Source organism: Etheostoma spectabile, chromosome 3, assembly GCF_008692095.1.
Source record: "Etheostoma spectabile isolate EspeVRDwgs_2016 chromosome 3, UIUC_Espe_1.0, whole genome shotgun sequence".
NCBI classification, from domain to species: domain Eukaryota; kingdom Metazoa; phylum Chordata; class Actinopteri; order Perciformes; family Percidae; genus Etheostoma; species Etheostoma spectabile.
This window is the reverse complement of record NC_045735.1, coordinates 27,044,995-27,062,867: the sequence shown is the minus strand read 5'-3', so window position 1 is coordinate 27,062,867 and position 17,873 is coordinate 27,044,995. Positions and strand designations below refer to the sequence as shown.

General features: G+C 43.4%; 1 protein-coding gene across 1 annotated transcript in view; it reads left to right on the top strand.

Moving 5' to 3' along the window:
* Positions 1–17,873, top strand: part of npas1 (neuronal PAS domain protein 1) — a 59,998-nt gene that overhangs the window by 25,768 nt on the left and 16,357 nt on the right. The window contains 2 exon segments of the mRNA XM_032508424.1: positions 6,286–6,453; positions 8,106–8,344. Of these exon segments, the coding sequence (XP_032364315.1) occupies positions 6,359–6,453; positions 8,106–8,344 (334 nt within the window). The 5' untranslated portion in view covers positions 6,286–6,358.

Here is a 17,873-nt window from a genome sequence, read left to right as displayed (position 1 = left end):
TGTGTGTGTGTGTGTGTGCGCGCGCGCGTGTGTTGCAGAGAGTGAGTGACCCTATGTGCTTTGGCCTGTGGTTATTTGGAGGTCAGTGCTGATGTGGTCTCTGCCTGCGGGAGTGGATTTACCATCCTCTGCCTTATAGAGACCTGCATTCACTTAGCCAACTCTTCCACAGTCAGAGGGAGAAGTTTCTGCCTTTTTTGTACCTTTTTCTGTGCATTCACCAATAACTTTTACAATTTTTGGGTGCACTGTACATGAATATTATCAGTATTTTCTTTACATGTGGCCACATCAGCATTCCTTTTGTGAAAGATCTCAAAATAAGAAGAGACTATCTTTGACTTTCCTGTAAGTCCCACTTTAGTCCGGCCTTAAATGGAGGTCAGAGTATTTAACCTCAGAATAGATTGCAGCTATTATTTTGACCCAGGGTTTTCTCTTTCAAGCAGATATCATAATGGTCAGGGTTGGCTAACTTCAGAATGGACTGTTTTACTTTATGCATTACTTTTTCTTGCTATTTAGATTCTCAAAGTTATCTACTGGAGGTGTTTTGTACTTTATTTGTATTTAAACAGTTTAGCTGCTCTCGTGAACCATTTACATTTTTAGCTCTTCATGCTGAAGTTGAAATGTTATCCCTATCATGCTATCACTCTTACTGCGTCTTCCCTGCTCTTTTACCGAGAGGGGAAACTAACCCCAGAATGTTCTTCTCATACAGCATTTAAGATTTTGTACAATCATATAAATTGCATATTAATTTAACATACGTGTCTATTTTATTTAAATCATTTTGTAGATCCAGTCTATCCAGACCGCTTCTTTAAGTTCTAAAGAAGCCACATTGTTGCTGAAAATGTCAGTTTGTGGGACAAAGTCAGCATCCTTCTTCGAGTTTTTATACTCGTGCTGATTAAATCTTTGTCATTACTTTTGATACAGAGCGAGAGAAAAGACATTGAGTATTTGAGAAAAATCACTGGAGAGCAATCTTTAGGGAATATGTAGTTTTTCTGGTAAATATATGGGAATCTGCCCTGATACTTTCAACTTGATATTTATTACAGGGCAGGTGAACTGGAGCCTTTCTTTTGTGTATACTCAGGCTGAGGTAGATGGTAATTATGTCAGGCATGGATTGGATTCTGCGTAGGTCCACGCCCGTGAGGAGTGGACATCAAAGCAACGCTCACCAAAGCACTCGGTAATAAAAGAGGAGGAGGAGAAAGATATCGATTACAAAGGGTGAACATTAGCAAATCTCTTTCTCTCTCCTTTGTCATCTATGTCTTCATCTGTCCATCATCTCTGTCTCTCTCTCTCTTACCATCTAATTTGCCTCCCTACGCCTCAACTTATGCTCTCTACTCCCCCATCCGCCCTCCATCCACCCCTCTCCCCCTCTCTAATCATTTATTTATCGCTGATCTCTTTATTCTTTATTCTTCCAGTTTAGGGACGGTCCGCACTGTGAGTGTATGACGCTGGTTCACTCACACAGGCTGTTATCATCATTCCTTTACCTTTACACCCTTTCCAAACCCTCCTCTTCATCAGCGTGGAGATACCTGGGGGAGGGCGGGGTCACTCTGGTCCAATCTAACGCTGTATTGATTCCATTAGATAATTAATGACCCTGGCAAGGGCCAGGGAGGAGCAAAGAGGGGGTTAGGAGAGATGGGGGGGTGTGATGATGGGGGGACGCGAAGGGGGTGCACGTGGGGGGGGGCGCTAAGGCCCTTGAGAGTTGGAGAGAACCTTGGGTTGGGAATGATCCAGAGTGGTCAAGGTCAACCGCAGCCGGCGCTCCCATATGGAAGCAGAATGCCGAGTGAGTCAGAATATGGGTTTACTGATAGGAGTGTGTGTGTGTGTGTGGGGGGGGGGGGGGGGGGGGGGGGGGTGAGATCTTCATGTCCAGCGGCTGTCGATTGATCAGCGGCTGAAAAATTGTACATTAAAAAGTCTTTTGACTTCCAAATCCTGAGGTCCTACCAGGGCCGTAATGCATGATAAGTAGTTTTCAGCCCTCCAACCAGAATACCAAACTTCATCTCCCTGGACGCTCCAGACACTCATTTACAACTACTCAACAACATGAAAGGCAAGATAGAAAACTAGCTACATCAAATATTCTGTTCATGTTATTTCCAACCATGTTTTCCACATCTTCCATATTGAACATTCTCTGTTTGATGAAATATTATCCACAGGAAAATCTTACATCGCTGTTGTATGTGTGTGTGCTTTACTTTTAGTGAGAGATAAGTAAAGACAGGTGGGGGTTGGAAGAAGACAGCTGTTGTCAGTAAGATTTGTATTTGAGTGATCACTGAAAAATGACCACAATAAATGCTATCCAGAGTTTTGATGGCAGGTGGAAACTAATGCCAGCTTGTGTAGTATTTTGGGGGGGCGTTTCTTTGGCCTCTATTCAATTAAGAGGTGACAGGAAACAAGTAGACTTAGAGCGGCCGGAGGACCCGTTTCTCAAATACAGTTTGATTAGCGAGCACTGCTGAAAGGCACATCGCAAATGGTGACACGGTCATATTTCATACATGGCTGTCACTTACAAATTGCAGATGAATAAGCCCTACAAGGCTCTTGCGTGCTCGCAGAGTATGGAGTTTGTTTTGATTAGTGAAACGTGTCAAAAAAAGTAATATGAGAGAAAATCTAAAATTGCAGCTTGCATGTTGCAAATTTGGTGAAAGAGGCCCCCGAGACGGTACACTCATAAGGAAACATATCCAATGTATTTTTCCACTTTGCTAAATCAAAGGGGAAAAAACAAACACTAATGTTTTTTCCTAAAATCAAGATCTTTTTAAGATTAGTACGCCTTCACAATTTGAAACTGGAAGTATTCTCTCCTTCCCTGTGTTGACATTGCACAGCCTTGGTCCTGCTCGTTACCTTTTCATTGTTGCACCATGCACATCGTCTCCAGTGGGCCGTGAGGGCTCCTCTGCCTCCACTTTTACAGTCTTGGCCAGCCTCTGTATTGGGCCCCAGGGGTTGGGAAGATGAGGCATAAAACAGCCGTGTCTCTACCTAGGGGAGCTGGTGGCCTGGCAGTGTGGCTATTGTCTGCCTGCGTGCTGTTTGACTTAAATGTGTTCATTTGCCTGATGCCCCTGACTCCCTACGGGGAGGGGCGGCTCCGGGAGAGGAGGGGCACGCTAACGAACCTCTGACAGCTTGAGGCCCTAATTAAACGTCCCTGCTGAAAATAAACAGAACGGGAGCCAAGCTAGCTGCCAGAGAGAAACGCACGGCAAACAGCGGCTGTGAACGCTCGCCGCAGTGCCCTCCACTCTGTTGCTGCTGAGATTGTGCCAAGAGAGTAGGGCTCTATAGGGTAGGGGTCTCCAACACACACTCACATACATATACACACACACACACACACACACACACACATATACACCACACTTATGAATATGTAGCACTGCAGCAACACATTGCGAACACCTGCGGTCACACTTGATACAGGTTGATCTCTACAGCTGTGGGCGCGGTATATTTTTACTCTCAGTGCTCTCAGAAGTCACACTTTCCTTTTTCTATATATTTCCCACTGTGCCGTTGCAGAATAAGTCGACTCAGCTCCATTGAGCGGATTGTTTCGCACTCTGTCTAGATGACACTTCTGACATTCAGCCTGTTGTGCTGCTAGCTAGCCGGAGCATTAGCAGTCAAAGTGGCGGGGTCCATTTGGGTGAGTGCATTAATGGGCCGCCCAACCTGTGACAAGGTTATGAGGTTGATTGAATAATTACTGTGGAGGCCCCTGTCCATTACGCCCCTGTGTCTGCCCAGATAGAGGGAAACGTAGAGAGAGATGGAGAGATAGCGTGAGACAAAAGATGGAGGTAGAGATTAGATAAGCACAGATAGGGTCAATTAAGAGATAAACATTCGGGTGTAGGGTGGAAAAAGGCTGCATGTGTGTTTGTGAGGCAGTGAAAATTTGAGAGAAAATTATTTCCTGCCTGTGTCTCCGTTTGATGTCTCCGTCCTACTGTACACGGCGTAATTTGGCATATAGTGCATTTATCCAGGTGAGATAGAGAAGGAGACAAAGGTGAAGTTGTTAGACAGAGGTGTGCTGACCTCTCCTCGACCCTGTCTTCTCTTTACCCGACTGTCTGAAACGAGGACTGTCAATGTTGCAGGCTGGAAGCTCGAGAGAACGAAATATAGGTTTCCTATAGTTGAATGAAGACTTGGCCTTAAACATGAGCCTTGGACAAAATATTCTGTCAATGTTGCAGGCCCTGGAAGAGGTTAAATCTGGGGTTGGAATATTAACCAGATTGATCAAGTCTCTTGCTCATATGGCAATCAATTTTGACGTAAATCCCATCTGATACAACCTTAAAGAGCCACAGCAACCACAGATATCTAACCACACAATTCAGAAACTTTAATTTGTCACAATGTAATTAAATATGCACCGATGTATTTCTGCAAAAAAAAGTTGAATTTATCTTGATACAGATTTTTCTTTATATATCGCTCAGCCCAAATTATTTCCAAGTGGAGCACAGATACAAGTTCTTGCTACTTTTTCTCCAGCATTGCTATCGAGAGGGCAATGGTGCTCGGTCGGTCCACTTTGCTCCAGTTTGAAGTTTTTCATCTGTTGCCATGAAATGTGTAGACAATGTACTGATATCCATCAGATAGCCTGACTTTTCCTGTATCGCAGGAAATCAGGTCAAATGTAGTTAAACATTTTGGTTTACTGCTGTGCCTTAGTACAGCCTCCCAGAGCTGCTGGGATAGCTGTAGACTTTAGTGAGCCGTGAGCTTTGAGTACACTTTCTAAGCAAAATGAATGCATTCTGATCAAACATTGCATTGTGGAAGGAGATATCAGGAGGTAGATAGTCACTTCCCCTCTTCTTCAGTTTCCATTAAGTCCAATCTTTCTATCACTGACCTCAGACCATTTTAGCAATAGAAATTTAGCATTTTTGCTTTATTGTCTCCGCCGCAAACTACCAAAGGTAAGTGAATAACCCAATCTCCCCTTTCAACAACTGTTCTCTGTGTTGTGACCCTCATTGACTCTGCTGCCTTTGAAACTGTTCCAAGAAGTTTTCATGCATACATTATGTTGGCTGTTTCAGCCCAGATTTGTGAAATGATATCTGCCAAACCTGCCTAGCTTCTGCTGACCTCTCTTAGCCAAGGTCAGCATAGCCATGCTCAAACTCAAGACATAATCCATTTTCTACTGCCCCAGCAAAGCTCTACTGACTTGATTGTGCTGACCCAGCCGGGCCAAAGACAGAGAGAGTTAAAGAGTGAGAGGCAGTGAGAGAGAGAGAGAGAGAGAGAGAGAGAGAGAGAGGGCATCTCAGGCCCAAGGGCATGACACCGCAGTGCTCAGGGCCACACTAGCCCTTTAAATGTCAACACAGCACAGAAGAGAGGGAGGGGAGAGAAACGGGTGAGAGGTGGTGCTCTGGTTGAGGACAGTGAGGAATATTGGCAACTTCCAAAACAGGAGGGTAGTGCTGGAGATTGGCAAAAAGCAGAAATAGATGTGGAGGAGTGGGCAATGGACAGCCTGTGCTGCTTCTTTGGAGATGTTTGCTTTAAACTTCAGTCACAGACCAGTTTGAATAATCTCTCAGGGGAGAGGGGAGACATTTGGAGATCTGTGATTTTCATGCGTAATGGTGACATCAAAGAAGGCTCAGTGTTTTGGCTTATGTCTATTACCTTGGTAACAATTGCTGACCTTTATGTGGGGAAGTACATACAGTACCTAATTGCTCTCTCTGTCTCAACCTCATCACTTTCTTACTTTCTTACTTTCTTTCTTTCTCTCTCTCTCTCTCTCTGTCTCTCTGATAGATAAAGTAAGAAATCATAAGATGGGTTTTCATCCAGGCATTTTAATGCAAATGTTATTCTTTCAAATTGTAGTAAAGGGCTGAATGGAAACTGCAAATGGAGATAAAATGTCATCATTTGTCTTTATTTGAAAAAAGGCTGCATGCTCGCTCCAAGTTTTAAAAGCATTTCGTTGAAAAATACAATATGCAATATATTGTAAGGGAAACACGATTGCTAATATAACAATTAAAGACTCCCTAAAAATTGGTATATGTTTGACATCCCAAAAATGCCATATGTGCTGTCACCTGTACACGTTTAAGTAGTTCATGTCTGTTTTATGGCTATTATTGGATACTGATTCAATTACTCTTTTCCCTTCTTTTTCTTTTTATTTCTCCTCTGCTGTCTCTCGTGGGTCTTCAGGTCTGAGTCCGTCACATCCTCAACCAATCAGAGCCTTCGTTAACAACAGCGTCGGCACGTGATTGGGGGAAGGATGGCAACCATGCCGTTTGTCAGTGAGGGGAAGTGTGTGAGTGTGGAGTGGGATTTCCTACAAGGACTACTGGCCAAACCTCCCACCCTTCCCTGGTGAGACACGACACACACACACACACACACACGCACACACACACACACACACACACGCACACACACACTACACAAACGCACAACACAAACACACACACAGACAGGGTGATACTGCATAAGCCTGTGTGCATGCCCATGATTAATCTTAGGAAGGTGAAATCCATGCATTAACACCCATGCACACGGTGACAGCCTGAAGAAGACTTTCCTATCAATGAAAAACATAGACATACATATAAACCGTATTGTTGCTCACTTGCCAATCCTGTCAGAGCTGTGAATCCCCTCCCCTTAGTGGGAGATTAAATACATTTGGCTGGAATTATTAATGGGCAGTCATTTACAGGCGGATATAAAAACTAAGCAGAATCAATGCGTGTGTATTGATTGTTCTCTGTGGCTGGGGTCGAGACAGTATAATAATGAGATGTTACAGAGGGCTGGCAGTATGAGTCCCACACACAAAACACACCACACACCACACACACACACACACACACCCCAAAACACAACACACACCCACCACACACACAACACACCCTTATATAGAAAGACACCACTGTTTTCACTTATTAGGAAACAGCAAGGAGAAATACAACAGCTGTGTCAGCTGATTAAGATATAAACATATGTACACACACTATGTCCTGCCTTCTCTTTGTTCTGTTCTTTCTTTCACTCAAACATGCATCGAGACACACAGGCGCACACACACACACACAAACACACACCAGTCGTGGTCTTTTTTAGGATGAGAATCAACAACACAGACACGAGGGAGTTTGGCTGGTTCTTCTTTCTTCTTTAGCTTTCATTCTCACTCTCTCTCTCTCTCTCTCTCTCTCTCGCACACACACAGACACACACCACACACACACACACACCACACACACACACACACACACATACATACTTTATTCTAGCGCAGCACTAACACAAATTCTGAAGTGGCTGTGACAACATAATTCCACCACTCAGGCCCCATTGAGAAGAGTCAATACCCAATCAGAAAGACAGGCTACCTGAGCCCTGGCCCCCCTCTGTCACTCTGCCCCTCCCTCTCCTATTGATCCCTCAATCACGGCTTCAGCTCACTAGCTCGGGACCAGATGAGAGAGAGCGAGAGAGGGTGAGAGCGAGGGATTGGAGGGAGGAAGGGAGGGCAGCAGGAGATTGTGTGTGTGTGTGTGTGTGTGTGTGTGTGTGTGTGTGTGTGTGTGTGTGTGGATTGTGTGTGTGTGTGGGTGTGTGGGTGTGTGTGTGGGTGTGTTCACATATGGATTGTGGAGCAAATGGCATTATTGGGACTCTGCTCTGCCAGAGAGAAGAAGGGAGTTTGTCTGTAATTACCAGGCCAATCTGCAAGAGATGGGTCAGAAGGGAGATTGTTTCACTTGAATTGCGGGAGCCATTACCATTATATGTACTTTATTTATGAAATGGGTTTTCTGGATTGATGCTCAGGTCATTTATACAGAGCATGAAACAATCAACAGGTAGTCAGTAAATGGCCATTATGTGGAACCCCTTACCAGCTTCTCCCAACAACACTGCCGATCCAGACAATGTTCTCTGCCCTCCTCTTCTTTTCTCTCATCCCTGCATTCATCTATTTCTTCCATTAATACACCTTCCCCTTGTTCACCTCCCAGTCTCCAGAACCTGCGTAAAGAGAAGTCTCGCAATGCAGCTCGTTCGCGGCGGGGCAAGGAGAATTTCGAGTTCTTTGAGTTGGCCAAGATGCTGCCTCTGCCGGGGGCCATCACCAGCCAGCTGGACAAGGCCTCAGTCATCCGGCTGACCATCAGCTACCTGCACATGCGAGCCTTTGCCAGCCAGGGAGACCCGCCCTGGAGCCCTCTGATGGAGGGAGACAGCAACTGCAGCAAAGGTGAGCAAAACAAAACAACCACAACTGTAAAGAAATACTGCCAAGCAAACTAAATTGTGTCAGTCCATGCCACAACCAGAAAATGTTCTATCTAATCTTTCCATTGACTTTGTCTGTAATCGAGCCACCACTAAAATTTGATTTGAATTCTTTCTGAAACCCCCACTTGGTAAGACACAGGGTCCGGCTGTTGCTTCTATTGTGGACCCGGAGGTCATGGCCCTGGTACTACCTCTGATAATCTGAGGTTTTAGCAAATATCCCCACTAGGGATTAATACAAATGATCAATTAAATTTGTTTTTAAATTAAAACCTTGGGAAGTTACCATTCTGGATTCCAGTTTATTTTGAAACTAATTATACTTAAACTTGATACATTTTGACCACCAATTCTTCATTCCTGGCAGCCTGGAGAGGGCTGGAAAGAAAATGGTGGGCCTTCATGTTGGGTTATTAAAATTAAATGAATAATAGCATAAAAATATACAATATCCAAATAATAAAAACTAAAAAATAATGAATGCTTTTTATTGTCTGGGCAAACTTTACTTGGGGTAGGGGCTAAAATGTTTGTTTATAATCTGTTAAATACTTAAACTTTTCATGAACTTTGACAATGGCAGTGTATTCAAAGGTAAATGAAACATGGTTGCGACGGATCATTTCTAGGCTCAGTATTTCTGCAGTTCAGTCTATAAGAAAATTATACAGCAGAGATAAATAGGCTGATGTTTGTTGCCAATGGACAGAATCCACTGAAATCCATGCATCCATCTCACATCTCTATTTCAATCAAAATCAATCCTCAGCAGTCTGATCTGTCCATTTACTCCCACCCACAGAGACACCCCACGCCACAAACATCCAGTACTCTGCTTGCGACCATAATGACATGTGCTGTGTAATGGCACACAAACACGTGTCTAATCAAAAGCCTGTAAACATACATGTGGGTATAATAATACAAGACTTTCCATAGACTAGTGTGACTTGAAATGTATGTGTTCTGTGTGTGTGTGTGTGTGTGTGTGTGTGTGTGTGTGTGTGTGTGTGTGTGTGTGTGTGTGTGTGTGTGTGTGTGTGTGTGTGTGTGTGTGTGTGTGTGTGTGTGTGTGTGTGTGTGTGTGTGTGTGTGTGTGTGTGTGTGTGTGTGTGTGAGAGAGAGAGAGAGATAAAAGATACACAAAGAGGGAGGAAACTATTGGTGCGATTTGTAATTACAGAAATTAACTATATAACGAGGACAGTGTAATTATACAGCCTGTCTAATTGCTACTATTACTGAGGGGAAGCGATGCAGCTACAGTGCAATTAGAGGTGTGTGTGTGTGTGTGTGTGTGTGTGTGTGTGTGTGTGTGTGTTCATGCCTGTTCTTATCTAATTTGGGGAAATCTGAGCAAAAAGCATGTAACAGCATGTTTATGTGTGAGTGTGAGTGGCTTGCTTTACCACAATATATAGCACACATTCCTGATAAGATATGATGGTTTTAATAGTATAATAAATTGGGCATGAGTGGTTGAGTGTCAATACTAAAACAATACCTTCCTCGAAATGTGTCTTGAAGCTATAATAAAGCACTTATGTTAAAAACTGGGGTTGGGGAGTTTAAAAGACATGGGATTTATCAGACAGGGATTCTGTAATGGAAGTGGCTGCATTATTAGAAATGTAGGATCCAGTGTTTTCAGAGATTGGACCATTCCAGGGACTAAAAGTCAGAATATCTCTGCCTTGAAATGGAATTTAGCTGGTATTCATTTCATTATTTACACCTGTGCTTTTCTACTGACATGACATGTAAAAATAGATTACATGAAAATGCAGTATTGGTGCCCATTGTCACATGCACTGTATCACTTTTGGTACAATGATAAGGTAAGGTACATAGGTTTAGTTTGGTATACTTATTGCAAAAACATTACAAGGACACTATGACAACTAGTATATACTGTACACAATTAGTATGTAGCATAGACCTGAGACAAAACATAATCTCATTAGGCTCCTGGTACCGGTGTTTGACACTTGACAGTTTTCAATATCCAGTGCTACATACACTACAGTTAGTTCTTAGAAACTATCGAGGTTCAATACAGCCAGGTATCTGACCATTTAAAGGTGGTTTGATAACAGAATAGAATAAATAGAATGCCTTTTATTGTCATTACAAACAAGTGCAGTACCTGTGCAACGATATTGAAGCAACCCCTTTACAGTGTCAACACAAAATATAAAAATATAAGTAGTGCAGAAGAAGAAGAAAAAAAAGACAGGGGGCAACATTATGCACAGTTCCTGAGAGCAACTATGTATATATAAAATAGTAAGAAAGATAAAGGGTTTATATACACATTATGCAAAAATAATAGAGTTTATTAAATATTGCATTGTAATGAAATTAAACGGTATTAATAATAAATAAATACCGCACTGTTATAAAAAATTTCACAGAATTCCAGTGTCTTTTTAGGTATTATATATCAGTATTGCACAGTAGGTGGGAGAAGAAAGTCCATGGGCCGGGGGTAGGCTACGAAGTGGAGTCAGTGCATGTGTGAGTTCAGGGTGGTTATGGCTTTTGGGAATAAACAGTTCTTGAGTCTGTTAGTCCTTGTTCCGATGCACCTGTAGCGCCTACCTGAGGACAACAGGTCCAACAGATCCGAGCCGGGGTGGGAGCTGTCCTTGATGATGTTCTCTGCTCTGCTGAGGCAGCGGGAGGTGTAGATATCCATCAGGGAGGGGAGAGGGCAGCCAATGATCTTTTGTGCTGACCTTACAACTTTTTTTTCTTTTTACACAAAAATGTTGAAAAGCTGGCAAGATTTGAATGTTGCATCTCCTCGGGGCTCATTTACCAGTAAGCAAACACCTAATATGATCATACCGAATAATTAAATCAAACATAACTACTGTAAGCAATGTGGCGACGTACAGTACACGGGAGGGGTAGAGCACACGAAATGGGGCAAGGCGTTTCATTGGTTCTTTCCAAGCTGACCACGAGACAGTGATTAGTGGGCTTTTTTTACAGGATTATAGCAGCTACAGATGGTGGATCTTTTTTCCCTCCTTTTCAGAGCCCATGAGTTTATTTATTGCTGTCGGGTCGTAAAGACCATTTCAAACAATTTATAAAGAAGTGTACATTGAGAATAGTTACCAACCCTGCCTTCAAGTATCCCACTTAAACCCATATTGTATAATGCATTCATCGTGAGCCCTAATCTATTGCCACAGTTTAAAAAATAAATACGTTATTATAAGTAAACCCATTGCAATCTATTGATTTTTAATCAGCTATGCAGCGCTGCACAATCCGAATGTCTGAGTAATATCCTTGCACTATCACACTTACTCCCAGCCTCGGCCTTGACTTAGCTTTGGACGTAGTGAATTGTTTTGCCTCGGTATTCTAGGCTTTCCCTTGGCCTTGATAGGAAATACCTGTTTAGAAAAGTAGGTGTGCAGGTAGTCGTGCTGTCATGGGTATTAACTGGAAGTGTGGCAGAGAATGCTGCTTACACAAAAATGAGAAGCACGTCTCGTACAGATGTGAACCATAACTGTAAATGTATAGAATCCTGCAGCAGCTACTCGAAGGTCATAGAAGATTGTGAGGGTACTTGAAAAGCACAATGAATCGCGTGTCAGCTACAGGCGGTATTACAGACTGAATTATCCGGAACATTTTTTCCACTAGGTCGGGATCTGATACCTTGGGTATTTTATTAAATGTTTGGAGATTTTTACAAGCAGGTCACACAGTCTCAGTGGGGCCAAGGCTGAAAATGCAATGCTAATTTGGACATCAGTTTGAACAAGTCTACCCACAATGCATTGGCAGGGTTTTAAGTGTGATGCATGACTTTAATTCCGTTAGTGGAATGTGGTCAGAGATCCAGCTGAAAGGGAGAGGAGGACAGAGAGGAGGGGAAGGGACAAATGTTGAAGGAATCAAGAGAAAAAGAGGAGAGGAAGGAGAGGAGTGAGAAGGGAGAGGGGGTCGGGGGTGGCGGCTTGCATTCCTCCACTCTCCCTCTTGTCCGAGGGTTTTTGGACGAGCGAGGGCCAGCGGAGAGGGAAGGAAGGTGGAGGGTGGAGGAGAGGAGAGGGATGGAGGGAAGGGGAGGGGCTGGTGTGGCTTTTGTCTGCTTCCCACGTTTCAAAGCCAGTCTTGAAAAATGAATAGACAGAGGAAAATCAATTGCATGACCTTCACAGAGAGAGAGAGAGAGAGATTGAGAGAGCGGGAGAGGGGGGAAAGAAGGAGGAGAGAGACAGATTATGGAAGGAGGGAGCAAACGGAAAGGAAAGGCTGAAGGGAGGAAAAGTAAAATGACCCATGATAGTCATTCCCATTCAGTGTGTGTGTTTCACTGTTTGTTTGTGCGTGTGTGTGTGTGTGTGTGTGTGTCAGCGCATTAAAGGACTCAACCCTTTTATTAGAAATCATTTATTTTTTCAAAACCTCTCTATGCTGAGTACATTTTGCTTTGGGGGCCAGTTTGTTTTTCTATTTATCTGCCTTTTTAAATGTCCTGTTAAAGGATTATTCCATTTTATTTTACCCAGAGCCTTGTTTGCTATTGGTTGTGATAGGATGGAATTTACCACACCAATTGCTTGAGATTTGGTTACAGCAGCAACACTGATTAAAAAAAAAACTGACGGGGCAAGAAGGGCAAGAAACACAAGTGAACGGAGGATGAGACTTCATAGCATCATAGCATAGCCGTTATAACCCATTATTGGACAGGAAAGCAGTGTGCACACAACCATGGATGGATTACTGAACGGGCACCCCTGGGCTTCACCCGCAAAATGTCACTTGAAGAGACGCATACCGGCGTCAAAGAGATGCTAAATTACCACAAAGGACCAAAAAATGACTACAAAGTGATACAAAACAACCACAAAGAGACCAAGAACAATCACGCAGAGACACAAAAAGACCAACAAAAACAACAACAAAAAAGAGGCAAAAGGATCACTGTCACTTAATCCATGCACACAACTACGCTAACTACTGTAAAAAGTGATGGATGGAAGTTTTGGTAAGAACTTTAACGTTTGCCTTTTCTTGTCTTAAACATTTAAAGGGTGTTTACCCTGGGTCACTGTAGGTTGTGGTCAGAAGTGTGCTCTATTGTCTCTGTGACCACGCCTAGCCGCGATGTCACTGTGTACTGCCACACCCCTGTTTCTCCATAAATCTGTTGCAACTCAACCTTTTAGCAGGTGCAGCTGGAGAACTTCTCCGTCTTTTACAAGGTACAGTACAATGACAACTCACTGCCAGCAACAGGGCCAGCAAGTGTTTTACTGTCTCTGTTAGTGAGGTCAAACACACCTCTCTCCTCCCCGGCGTTGGTGACATTGACTTTCATTCCGCCTCCACTCACTCCCTCTCTCTCTCTCTCTCTCGTCTCCTTTCTTTCATTGCCTCTGTCTCCCTTGCCTCCCTTCTGTCTCCCCCACCTCTTCGACTTCTCCCTGCATCTGCCTCCCCTCTAATTCACGGCGTTTAAAGCAGCCGGGGCTTTTAAGGGAAGTTAATTGCACTCAAATTATGTTCGACCGCAAAAGGAGTGAGGGAGCGACAGAGGAGAGATGGAGAGATAGAGAGAAGGAGAGAGGGATTGATGTCAGAGTGAGGAGATAATTGCGTCAGAGAGGGACGCTGCGATTAGGGTCACTCTTTCTCTCTCTGTCTGTCGAACAGCTGAAACGTCACATTCGGATGGTAGTAAACAACTTGGCAGGTGATCAGGCTCTTGTTTTGAAAGGGTGAAACTACGGCAGCGGAGCCAAACTTGAGAGACAAAGATGGATAAGAAGACAGAGAGAGGAAGAAAGATGGAAAAAAAAAGAGGGGTTCACTGCATCTGTTATCCGTTTGGTTCCCATGGTTACATCCTAACCTGGTTTAAAAGGTTGACACTGTGGGGGTGGAAAGGAAGGTGTGTGTGTATATGGTTATGTGCATGGAGGTAGGGGGATGTTTATGTGTGTGTGGCCAATCACTCGTGGACTTAACTGGGACTAAATTATATATTAGACAGAGGTATAATGAAAATCATTCAAATGAAATTTCTATCTTTTCTTCTTGTGGAGCACTGGGGAGACCCTGAAAATTGACCTGCGAGTCAGACTATAATTAACGTGTCCGATCGCGCCCCATCTTCTTCTGTCTCCTATTCCCACAATGAAATTAAACCTTGCAGCAGAGTCCTGGGAAGCTAATGAAATGGTAGTGTGACAGAAAGAAGCGATCAAAGAGCTCAGGTGCACACATGGGTCTGTTTCCAGGTCTGTACACGCGCATGTACATATTACAGGCATGTACACAGAGGCAAACGTAAAGAAGGTGAATGTATATTTACATAAACCATTTAAAAGGATAATTCCAGTTAATTAGAGTATTATTTTCTTGTTTTTGTCAACTATTTCTATGAGAACATTGTAGGCACCAAAGTAATTACTGAGAATTGGGAACATGACGACAATGCTACAACAAAGTCAGACGGGTCATGTGATCGGACACTCAGACGGTTCACCCTAAATACCTGACCACTATCTAAACGTAAAATGGAAAGTCAGTGCACATGAAAGGTCGGTGATAATCCCTTGTTGCCCAGTAGTCCCCGGCACACTTATTCTCAGTACTGTTACATTTTATTGAATGTAGGTACTTATAGTGCAATTGTTGTAGGTTTTGGGCAAACTAGGTCTGATTAATGTGTAAACAAGCCGCAAAAGTATAACTGTGTGAGGTAAAACATGTTGTGTAGCATTGTGTAGTTCAGTCTGAAAGCTGTTGAAAAAGAGCTTAGATTACATGGAAGTATTACACGATTCAATTAAGTAACCCATATCACATGTTTACTCTTATATTCAAGGTACCTTGTGGAGTTTTTGACCACAAGGCAGCAAAGAAGAAAACCACAAGCTAGTAAACATGGATATAAATAATGCATTTCATTCATTAAATCTGGCTTTGAAAATTCCTTACGAGGAAGGGCATAAATTTGACACAGATTACAACTTGTTTTGGTTCCATAAACTGCTTGTTGTACGAGAAAACTCGTTGCACTTCCAACTACGATAAGTGCGGTAGGTCAAATTTAAACTAGGAGGTAAAGTGTGATCTGACAGTTTGGGTAAAAAGTTTATCGTTTGTCTTTGTTTTCTCTTCCAAATAAATTTGGTCACATCGGGTGTTGGTTTAGAAGCTGTTTGATTGTGTTTCTTGTCCCATCTTTGTAGATCTCAGTGATGAACTCTTTGATGGTAGTTGACAGTTTTACCTGGGGAATGATAGACAAAAACTATACAAACGTAGGTCCAGTGTGTAATGTGTTTAGTTGTTCATTATCAAAATCTGTGTTGCCCGTCCACAAACTTGTCCTTTTTCCTGATTATTTATCACAACCATTAATTCAAAGTATTCCTATTGGCTTGAAATGTTACATTTTCACCTGCATGAACTGGGGTAGACGCTCCATATTCATGCGCCATCTTGAAATACATTAGCCCGTAAGGGACATACAGGACATACAGGTGCTGCTTATGCTGCTAATGGGTATCGTCGCTTCCCGGCCCCGGCAAGTATAATGAAGTAAACATGAAGGACCAAACATATTCAAAATCCAAATTTCAGGAACAGTAGTCTTCTTCTTTGACCAGAATAAGAAAAAAGGATATTGAAAAGAGCTGTACTACATACTTATTACGTATGTATTAGTTTTGACAACTAATCTGACCACACTGTTGGTTTGTTAACACCTGTCTGATTTTCAGGAATTAGGGCAAAACTACCAAATAAGGAATGTTCCTTTAAATGATTTTGAACGATGCTTTATTTTCAACCACTAAATGAGTTGAGTTAGACAAGATATATTATAGTTGTAATAATATTTAAGGAACAAACAGAACCCTGCATGGCCCTCACTGTCTTACTTAAACACACACACGCGCACACACACACACACACACACACACACACACAGCACACAACACACGCACACAAGTAGGGTTTCACAGCACCACTACAGAAAGATCTTTGTTCTCACAGTGAGATACGAACACCGCTGTGGGACTCTCTCTCTTCACATCACATTGTGCATGCATGCGCACCACACACACACACACACACACACACACACAACACACACACACACACACACCAGGTCCAGTGTTTTGGTTTCCTGGCTGCCCTATTGTACTCTGGCAGTCTTTAATAAATGGTCCTCTGTGTATTTGTGTGTGTGAGTGTGTAGACTCATCCGTCAGCCCTCCCGGCCTCATGTCACATCCAGCGTTTCCTTCGCCCCTCTGACACTACTCAGCACTACTGATTGCCCACCATCACCTTCACTCCTCTAGGGATCTGTGACACGTAACTCAAGACAGGCACACACACTCTATGCATTTCTTTTCGAATGTGAGGCATGCACAAACTAACATCAGTGTGTATATCCTTTTTGATTCTCATATGGTCATGATGGGGGTTGCTTCCTTTTGACTCCTCAGGACTGCAGCTCCATCGCAGCCCCACAAGGGAGCCTGATAGGCAGTCAGAGAGCGAGATGGGCTCCCCATCCCCCTCCAGGCATGGACTAGCTAGGCTGAAGGGTCCCAGCACCAGACCCCCTTTCATAGTCCTGAATGGACTTGCCTTATTTATATTCACACACTGTCACACAGGGGGACCCCAATCTCACAATGCCACTGTGGCTTTGTCCGACAACTCTGTATTTATGTGTGTGTGTGTGTGTGTGTGTGTGTTGTTTAATCGAAGGGCATGTTGCCACTGTGTAGACTGTGCATGAGAATTCATTGCTGTGTGTATTCTTAAAGTGTGTATGTGTCTATAGCTCTAATGGAATGCCTCCCTCCTCTATTCACTGAACTCACATCACAAGCAGGCAGCTGTGTGTGTGTGTGTGTGTGTGTGTGTGTGTGTGTGTGTGTGTGTGTGTTGTGTGTGTGTTTTTCAGTTGTAACCCAGGCAGCGCTTTCATTTTCCTGTCATAACGCTATTGATTTCCCTCAGCCTTGCAGCGACACACACAGATATCTGATGATCCCTAAAGTCGCCAGCACACACATGACACATTCATATGCTTTGTACACACACATTTTGCGTATACATACATAGTTTGTCTCTGCCGGATAAGGAACATTGTGTTTTAAAACAGCCCTGTTGGAGTGAGATTACTTCTCACGTACCGTATGGTGGCCACTTTCGCAATCACACACTCGCAGGTGCACACACACACACACACACACACACACACACACACACAAAACCACAAACACACCGTCACCTACCCTTTTTGACATAAATCAGCAAATACGGCTGATTGCTAAATTAATCTTCCACGTCACTGCAGCCCCTCATGCCCTGGTTTGCATGGGAGAAAGGCATCACTCTCGGCTTCCTTAGTGTTTTCTCATTTTCCCCGCCGTACCCTCTCTGCTCCTTTCTTACCTAAATTCACCCCCCCCCCCCCCCCCCCC